At 44.9% G+C, this 9,889-nt stretch overlaps 1 protein-coding gene across 1 annotated transcript in view; it reads right to left on the bottom strand.

Moving 5' to 3' along the window:
• The window catches only part of SERPINC1 (serpin family C member 1), an 11,039-nt gene extending 1,150 nt beyond the window's left edge, over window positions 1-9,889 (bottom strand). The window contains exons 1-6 of the mRNA XM_006063663.4: window positions 9,731-9,889; window positions 7,385-7,754; window positions 6,511-6,726; window positions 5,550-5,687; window positions 3,084-3,474; window positions 2,087-2,151 (exon numbers count right to left, since the gene is read on the bottom strand). Of these exons, the coding sequence (XP_006063725.1) occupies window positions 2,087-2,151; window positions 3,084-3,474; window positions 5,550-5,687; window positions 6,511-6,726; window positions 7,385-7,754; window positions 9,731-9,771 (1,221 nt within the window). The 5' untranslated portion in view covers window positions 9,772-9,889. The remainder of the gene's footprint in view (window positions 1-2,086; window positions 2,152-3,083; window positions 3,475-5,549; window positions 5,688-6,510; window positions 6,727-7,384; window positions 7,755-9,730) is intronic.

Below are 9,889 nucleotides of genomic sequence, written 5' to 3'. Positions count from 1 at the left end.
TGAGCACCTAGAATGTCACTAAAACTGTGTCCCTGCCTCCAAGGAAAGCATTTCAGACCCCTGAGCTTTGAGAGAACCTGGTTGATGATTTCCCCTTCCTCATTCCTTACCACCTCTCCCTTCTACACATGCTATCTAATTCACGATCGTTTTAGTACTAAGAGCAGACAAACTTTTGTAAGACCAGGGCCCTTTTACTCAAATCAGATTCTGGTTTTCAGTGGCTTCTCAGGAGACAATCAATTAGGGTCCTTGTGTATAGGGTTCCCAAGAGCCATGGAGGAACCTTGCATCATTGTTTAGTGGGCTCAGGTAGACAAAATGAAACTGAACTTTTGCTTCTTCTTGATCATAACTCAAGGGCCTCATGGAGTCTGAGTTAACCACTTCCATTTGGGGTCCGTGGAAGAAGATTCTCAGTCGTAGTTAAAATCCTGAGGACTCATCTTCTCTTGCAGTCTAAATGTTATTTCTTCCATAATCAATACGGCTTCAGTGTTGTTTTCACTTCAAAAAGCATTAATCCAGTATTCATGTAAAATCCCCTGTTCTGACCTCAGTATCTTTTAAGATATATATCTTTCTACTCTTGCTTTGGTCCTATTGCTCTACAGAATATAGTCCCGCATTGAGGATTTTATTGCCTAGCCCATTGCCTTTCTAACCTAACTCCTGCTATCGTGTGACCTAGACAATTAAAATGTCTTGGTAGGAGACCCATTCAATACTCTAAACTTCCATTTCTTTCATCTCATTGAACCCAATGAGCATTGCCTTCACTTCAGCAAACCAGTCCATGGCTGCACTTTGAACTTGCCATCTCTCAGAACATCTCGACTTTGAAATTATAATTACATTATCCTCTCAGTCTATAATCTTCTGTTTTTTTCAAATTATCACATTTCCTCACTCCCACTAAAATTACCCTGGCTTTTTCCTGTGCCTTGATCCTTCCACTTTCCTCCTAATGACATATTTCCCACTGAGCTTGGACTTTGTAACTATATTTACTAGCACCATGCTCTGAAATCTTTCTCTTCGACCACAGTCTCCTCTTTGAGATTCCTAAATTTTATGACCTCTAACATTGGCCTATCACATTTCCCTCATAGCCTGGGTCCCCCAAAGAATGGTCTACATAAGTGGTTCACAAACCTGGATGCTCATCAGAATTCTTCGAGGAGCTTTGTAAATATACAGATGCTCAGACCTTGAGTCAAGCTCTCTAGATAACTAATGCTATTGATCATAGTTCAGTATTTGTTTGAGAGCCAGAAGTTCTATAGGCTTTACACAGCTCTTACTCCAGTAAAGGTTTCCATGGGCATCTTAGTTTGGGCAACACTGGGTTAAGCAATATTGAATCATTTTCTTCACTGTGGAACTGCTCAGACATCAACACTCCAATGTGCATTGATTTTCTGTTAACTTCCCTAGAAGAGGATATACATTTATTTGACCACCTAACTTTTTATTACCTGCAGTGTAGTCTAGAGTTCTAGTTTTCTGGAACACATTGTAGGACACTACAGTGATGGTCTACACTCACCAGCTCTCGCTGTCCTTTCTTACTTTCCATTTGCTCTTCAATCATTACAGTTAGGACGTGCCCCCACTACACTGTCCAAATGCCTCGGGGGAAAGTCACCTGCGGTCACTTTTCAGTCTTCTTACTAGATGCTTTCCATTTTCTTAAAACTCCTTCCTGGGTTTCCATGAGCTCATCGTCTCCTGGTTCTCCTTTGAATGCCTTTGCTGGCTGCTTTTCCGGTATCACCTTCACCTTAATGTCTGTGTTCCCAGGAGAGGTAGCGGATGGAGGGTAGAACAATTAGACCACGAGGGCGTCAAGTTGGAGTTGTGTGTAGAGGAGGACACCATAGACTTGGGGTTTGAGGGACCTGGAAACGCCTTTCATCACAGTTGTCACCCACTGTTCAGACATCTGCTGTCTACACCGTAAGAGCCAACGAAGGAATGACTCCAAAGTTACTCATCGTATGAGATAACGACGTATTGAATAATAAAGCAGCATGGTAACAAAAAAGCAAGCATAAGAAGAGAGAGCAGAGAGAGGTGTACTTACCTCAAGAAATGCCTTGTGGAATGCATCTGAGACATAGAGGTCGTTCCGACCTTCTGCAACAATACCTAGAAGGAAGACGAGAAAAAGATCTGTGAAATGGGAGAAAGTTGGCTTCAACCCACAGAGAGGAATTCAGTTTGAATTAAGAGGTCCTTTGGGACTTTTAGAAAAATAGAAATCCTGGACCCTCACCTAATGATACCCTCAAAATCAATACACATTAAAAATAATAAAATACTTTGGGTTTATTCAGCCTGGTTCCTGTGAAGTTAATCTGGTGCTTTAGCTTATGGGGGATTGGGGGTTGAGGCTGAGGACCCTGTTCTTAAAGAAATGCTCACTCCATCTAGTAGCAATGTCTTTCCTTCCAGGGTGACAACACCTTGAAGAAAGGGTGTGGTTCTGAGACCTAGTTTAAAGACAGCCCATTACACATGAATCCACTTAACTAATGTTGTAAACTTCTTTTTAAAAATGAGATATTTTAATGCATATTTTTCAAGGATGGTGTGTTGGAAGAACCAAACCAACTTAACACTATTATCAGAGAATCACAGCTGGGAAGGTTTGACTGCATCTGTCCATGTGACCTTAGAAAACACAGAAGCCCTTTAGAATATCAGGAAGGGCTATTAAATGTCAGCTACACCTCTTTGGTGGGACTTGGATGTCCTTGGCTCTTAATCCTAGCTGTCTCTTTGCTCTGAACTCTGGTGTTTTGAAGTTTCTCTCTACCTGGTCCCACCTCTTCTATGAGTTACAGACTGCAAAGGTTCCAGTGCCAGCTGGGCCCATGGAGATCCAAGAGCCAGCTTCCCCTCGTACACAGGAGACAACTGATCCCTTGAGAGGGAAGGGATTCCCCTGAGTTGGCAGTAGGACTGGGATTAGAATCCAGGTGTCTGGACTCCCTCTCGTCTACTCCTTCCCCATCTCTTCCACCTTTGGTCAGACAACTCTCAGGGTAGAGAAAGGAGGAAACCCTTCCTGCCCTCACCTGGGAGCCTGGACTTCTCAGGACTGAACAGGTCTTCGAGGCCCATGTCTTGCAGCTGCTCCTTCACGCTGAAGCTGTCCTCGATGCGGAAGCGGGGCATGTGGACTACCAGCAGTGTCTCTGTCAGCTCATCCAGCCACTCCTGCAGCATGTCTGGGGTGAGTTCCTGTTCCACCTTGGCCAGGGTCTTCTCCAGCTTGGGCAGGATGAGCACCATGGTGATGTCATCACCCTTGAAGGGCAACTCGAGCACCTGGGTGCTTTCTGCCACTCTCCGATAGCGGAACTTGCTTTCCTGGTACATCATGGGTACTGAACATGACTCCCCATCAGCCTTGTAGAACAGTTCCTTCCTTGTGTTCTCGGGACTGAACTTTGACTTCCACAGGCCCTGGAGGAAGACACCAGGTGGGAGAATCACAAAGCGAGAAGACCAGAAACATCCGTAGGAGAATGCTGACATGAAAAACAGTCACAATATTTTATTACATTAAAAAAGTGAAGTCGCTCAGTCGTGTCTGACTCTTTGCGACCCCATGGACTGTAGCCTACTAGACTCCTCCGTCCATGGAATTTTTCAGGCAAAAGTACTGGAGTGGGTTGCCATTTCCTTCTCCAGGGTATCTTCCTGATTCAGGGATTGAACCCAGGTCTCCCTCATTGCAGACACTTTACCATCTGAGCCACCAGGGACGACCATGGAAGTGCAATTTTTAAGAACAAAGACCTAGAGGGATGTGCATAAAAAGGCTTTTTAATACTGACTGTGTCAGAGTGACAGAATCATGAGTGGGGTTTTTTTTTCAATGAATTTTTTGTATTTTCTAGATTTTTCATCAATGACTATTTGCTTTTATAACAAGAAAAACATAAAAACAAAAATAACCTACTGGCCTCTTGGCAAGTCTCTTCTGGAGTTTAAATCTAATTGCCTTTTGCCTTCTGCCTCCCACCAGCCTCCTTCTCAAAGACCATCCTCCAAAATGCTGGGCTTTCTCCCTGATGAATAAAGCCAGACAAAGGTAGTAACCCCAGGGGGTCATCTGGGAGTCCTGCCAGGCAGAGAGTGAGGCCTGGCCAACTTCCTGTTCAAAGAGGGAAGGGATACAAGATACTGCTTTGACATTTCCAAGATGTAGTTAGCATTCCTTGTCATCTTCTGGCTCTTTGATTTGGGGACAAGTCACTTAACTCTTTCAGTGGTGGTTCTTCGCTTGTAAAAGTAGGAGCTGGTTATTCCTAATATTTGTAGGATGCTTATTGTGTGCCAGTCACCGCTCCAGGCATTTTGTATGCATTGACTTAATCCCCTCAGTAACCCTGTGAGGCAGATGTATCATTGTTACCACTTTATAGATGCAGAAACTGGGACACGGAAAGGTCTTAAGTAACTCTCTCAAGTTTGCAGTCAGAAGTGGAAGAGTCAGAACTTAAATTAAGTAATCTGTCTGAGCAGCTCAAGTTCTCATTTGTGATGTCATGAGAATCAGAAGGCAAAGTGTTTTATAAACTGCAAAGGGCAGTCAGTACACATTGTAGAAATGCAACCTACTGCATTCTTGGCATGAGGGAACCCCCAAGCAACAAAGCAATTGGCAACAGCAGTGACGGGCTAACCCCCCAGGCCCAGTCAGGGAGAAGAACACATCTAGAGCATGACCCAAGAGGGCACAATTCAACCTGTGTTAAGCTGGTGGGCCTCCTGAGTGTCAGTGGTCTGTTTATTCCCACTACCCTCTCCCCTCATCCTTTTTCCTAAATGTAATCAAGTTGGAACAATCTTCAGAACTTGACTCTCTGAGAAAGAAAAGCCATCTGCATGATCATGTCACAAGGCCTCTGCAAAATTTGCGGTTAGTCTGGTACCAGGAGGTTCAGAAGCTTCAGGCAAGAGGAATTTTGAGATGCTGCAGAAGCTGCTCTAGATGATGGAGAAAATCTCATCACTGAGGATTGTCTATAGACTCTGTCATTTTGTTCCAGATTTCAAAATGAAGTTAATTGGGCAGAAGAAATCATCACATACTTATGAGAATTGATTATCATGCACACCTTGCTGCTGAGCATGCTGGTCTATGAATGTGTACACTCTGCCTTGGGCCCAGAGACATTACCAGGCCCCCTTTGGACCTCAGTCCAGCAACCACAGCCCTAGACGTGACTCTAGACTCAGCAAATTTGTATTTATGCCCAGACCACGCATGTACTATTTCTCAAAATGATCTGCCTACACATGCCCAGTGGTATGAAGGAGAGTGAGCTGGAGGGAAATATGTCATCCCTGAGGTCTCTCCAGGGTCATTTTATTTTTTTGCATTTATTTTTTTAAAATATATTTATTTTTAATTGGAGGATAATTGCTTTACCATATTGTGTTAGTTTCTGCCATACATCAACATGCATCAGCCATAGGTATACATATGTCCCCTCCCTCTTGAGCCTCCCTCCAGCGCCATTTTTGAGTACCTTGAAGTAAATGGTGTTGACTAGCACCAGGACAGTGAACTCATTGATGGCTTGTGGGGGAATGACATCAGTGATACGCCCTTCAGTCTTATTGGATATCCATTGGTTGATAGTCAATCTGGACTGCTCTGCATTTCCCTGAGGAGAACAGGAAACAAACCTACCCAACTGTGCTATTCAATCGGCTTCTCCATCTCCCCATGCAGAATTTTATTTTGTCCATCATCCCTCCACTCTTTCCCACCATTTTGTTAAACCATCACTCTAACCCAGATTGGAGAAACCACACATATCTAGCATACTGTCGTGGATCTTCCATAGAGTTAATAAATGTTAACAGAAGAAAGAGAAAGAAAGGAAAGAAAAAGAGGAAGAAATAAAGAAACAGAAGAAGAGAAAAATAGTCTGGAAAAAGAAAACAAAACATTATCCTCTTTGACTTTGGAAACCTGAACTCTTATGAGTATTCATGAGCTGTGTTCTCTAGGAAGCCAAGGAGTGATGGTGGAGGTGCAGGGGGCACAGGAGAGATGCCCATGTGATCCAAAAAGTTTGAGAAATACCTTTTGAATAAAATCAGTAGACTTCTTTGTTGCAGGACTTTTTTTTTTTTTCTTTAACTTTTTAAGTAAGTCTGTTTATTGAAAGGATCTGAAAATAGTAATAACGCTTGCAACATTTAAGGTCTACAATTACTCTGTTATGTGAACGAGTGCCCACGTTCTGAATGCCACTGTTACAGGATTTTTATAACTTTTTCAGAGGAGCCTCTGCAATCCATAGATAGCACTGATTTCTCAGGTTTCAAATAAGAACACATATCCCAGGGGCTCTGACTTAAAACACCTCTTCCTGACTTCAATTAGCATAGCAGTGTTCATTAGGATCCTGCTTCCTTGTCTCTTTAACTTCTGAGTAGAGAGGAAGAACTCTGAGGTCTGAGATGACATCTGGAACTCACCTTGAAGTCCAGGGGCTGGAGCTTGGCCCCATATACCACCTCACTGATGTCCTGGTAGGTCTCATTGAATGTAATGGATTTGTCTCCAAAAAGACGGTTGGCTGATACCAACTCAGAGGATTTATTGGCTTTTCGATAGAGTCGGCAGTTCAGTTTGGCAAAGAAAAAGTGGATCTGATCAGAAGTTTTCTCAGAGATGGTATCAAACTTAAAAACCTGTAGTAGCCAAAAGAAAATAATGGTGGGACAGCCTGGTTCACATGATCGGTGAGCATCATGCCAGGCAGCCCCTGATTAATAGTCATCAAGCACAGTGCCTGGCACAGCATAAACATTCAAATCATGCTTTCTAAAGGAATACATGGAAAAAAGAAGAAGAAAGCGGGGGCTTCCCTGGTGGTCTAGTGGTTAAGAATCTGCCCACCAATGCAGGGGACATGTGTTTGATCCCTGGTCTAGGAAGATTCCACATGCCATGGCTTAGCTAAGCCCATGCGCCACAACTACTGAGCCTGTGTGCTGCAACCACTGAAGCCTGTGAGCGCTAGAGCCCATGCTCTGCAACAAGAGAAGTTGCAACAATGAGAAGCCCGAGCACCACAACGGAAGAGTGTCACCCTCTCTGGGCAACTAGAGAAAAAGCCGCAGCGACAAAGACCCAGCACAGCCATAAATAAATAAATAGATAAGTAAATAAAGGATGTGTTAAAAAAAAAAAAAAAAAAGGAGGGGTGGTGGGGTTAGGAAGGAGAGAGAGAAAAAGAAACACAAAGAGCCAGGGACACTACCCAAAGTCTCGAAAGGGTGCTTAAGCACATGGATGTTCTCTTGGGAGTTCCAGCAAGGAGCTGGGCAGAAGGGCTTTGAGTTGTACCTCCATCAACTGCTTGAGTGTGTTGTCACAGGCACCCAGCTTGGTCATAGCAAAAGCTGTGGAGATACTCAGGGGTGACAGGAAAATGTTGTCATTGTTATTCTTGGAGTCTGCCAAATGCTGATAGAAGGCAGTGGCAAAGTGGGAATTGGCCTTGGACAGTTCCCAGACCCGCCGGTTGGTGGCCCCAGGGATCTTCTGCTCGGAGCCCTCGCCCTCAGTTGCCTTCTTCTCTGAGGAACGGTAAATACACATGGGATTCACAGGAATGTCCCGAGGTTTGGCTGTGCAGACGTCTTCCACAGGGCTCCGATGACAGGTCACACAGCCCCAAAGGCCAATAAGCAGCAAAGAGAGAAGACATATGCTCCTATAGGGGGACAGAAAGCTGAGTTAAGCTAGGCTGAGAAATCCCCTCCCCACTGTCCACCACAGATTTACCCTAGTAGATCACCAGCCCACACTGTGTGGCCAGAAGGAGGGCCAACACCTTTGAAAAGTACAAGGGCCAAGGACAAGTTCATTCCTGGACTCCTTACCCTGGACATAGTCCTGTTGAAATTAGAGTCAACTGTGGGAGTAACGATGTTATTAGAAGTCTTGTGTGCTCAGTGCCTCATGCTGGAAGAAATAAAGAATGCGAAGCTTCGAACTGGTGAACTGGACCATGCATACATGAAAAATGGCATGGAATTTTAGTGCCCAGTGAAAACTTAGGTCAGTTGGAGGAGCCATTAACAGCAGCTATTTAGGGAAGGGATTTTAACCTGGATGTTAAAGGACTGGGAAGAGTTTTATTGACAGCAACACCAAAGGGCTAAGAAGGAATGTCTGGGGCAAAACTATAATCTATGTGCTGAAAACTCTGAAATCTCTAGCTCCAGTCCTAGTCTTTCCACTGAGTTCCAGACCAGTTGTTTGCTGGACAATTCCACCTGGATGTCCTGTTGATCCCTTAGTGAAATACAAATAAACTGAATTTGTCTCTCACCCAAACACCTGCTTCTCCTTCTACGTCCCCCAGCTCAGCAAATGGGACTTTCAGGTACCCTGTCATCCAATCTAGAGACCTGAGAGCCATCCAGGATTTCTCCCTCTCTCGCTTCTCAATAGTCAGACCCTAGATTCTATGCATTCTGTTTTCTTGTTCTCTCACTGCCTTAGATCAGGTCCTCATCATTTTCTGTTGCCTGGAAATGTTAGTAACTTCCAAAGTGTGTTCACTAAAGTAAATAAAACCAGTCTCACTTTCAAAAAAAAAAGGATATCATGAAATTGACAAACTAGGAAAATCAGGACACCCAATTAAGTAAACAAAGTGATAAACTCTATTATAGTGTTTTTATAGATAAGACATGAGGGGCCAGACACTTCCTCTGGTTGACTTGGGGCCCTAGGCCTACAGAAAGGAGTCTGTACATGGGTACTGACTCATCACAATCTTCCCGCAGCAGAAAAAGACAAGACATGTAGGTGGTGTAGAAAGGACTCGCCAGAGTGGTCTTCTGGGCAAGTGTGGGGCTGGCTGGAAGCTGGGGGCAGCTGAGGGGTACTTGGTATCTTGCATGATCTGAAGTCAACCCTGAAGTCTTTTTAAGAACAGAGGCACTGAGTGGGAGAGCGGAGGTGCTAAGCGAGCTGTGGACGACAGGATGAGGAAGCAGGGAGAAACTTGCCATTCATCTCTCCAGCTGGCTTGCCTCTGTTTCCCATATTGTCCCTCAGCTACCCTTAGAAATACAAGTGGAGGCTGTGGGGGCCCTGGGAGCTCTGTTAAGCACAAAGAAAAACCAAGGTGATCAAGCCAGAGCCTCACTTTTAGCTTCCTGTAAAAAAAAAAAAAAAAAAAAAAAGGAAGGAATGTGTATAATATTAAGAGATGCGATCCTTTGTCAAAGGTCACTGAGACCTTGGGAGGGAGCTGGGGTTGTGATGGGAAAGGGGGGTGGGCAGGGTGGAATTGGGTGGAAGGAGCAAAAAGCGAGTTAGGAGGTCCTCACGCATTACATTCTCCCTCTTTCCAGATATATGGCAGGCCCAGCGCTTCCCCCTGGAGTGTCTCCTGGGCTGCTGTGAGGGCTGCCGCAGAGCAGCGTCTCTTCTGAGGGAACACATCCCCCTTGTTTCTTGGGTTGTGAATCCAAGGTGTGGCTTAGGGAAAGGCCTTATCCCAGGAACCAAGCGGGAGGGAGGGTACTCAGGATGACGTCTTCCAAACGAGTCTCATTATAACTACCAGGGAGAGAGGGCCCAGTCTTCTTGAAGGTGTCGCGGTCACCCCGGCAAGCCCCTCAGAGGTCAGGAAACCCAGTGAGGGCATGCGGAGGGGAAGCCCACCCCTCTTACCTTTTTCCAGCGATGACGGTTCCTATCCCTTTGGAAATCATGGTCGCTAATCTTCCACAGGTCTGAGCAAGTGGAGATAGTGTGGTCTGAGGCAATCCCTCTGGACTGGTTCTTTCCTTTACATCTGACTGGGGTTCCAGAGGCTAGGGTGGGGGATGG

The sequence above is a fragment of the Bubalus bubalis genome, chromosome 5 (assembly GCF_019923935.1).
Source record: "Bubalus bubalis isolate 160015118507 breed Murrah chromosome 5, NDDB_SH_1, whole genome shotgun sequence".
Lineage (NCBI taxonomy): Eukaryota > Metazoa > Chordata > Mammalia > Artiodactyla > Bovidae > Bubalus > Bubalus bubalis.
The sequence above is the reverse complement of the archived record's forward strand: the minus strand, read 5'-3'. Positions and strand labels throughout refer to the sequence as shown.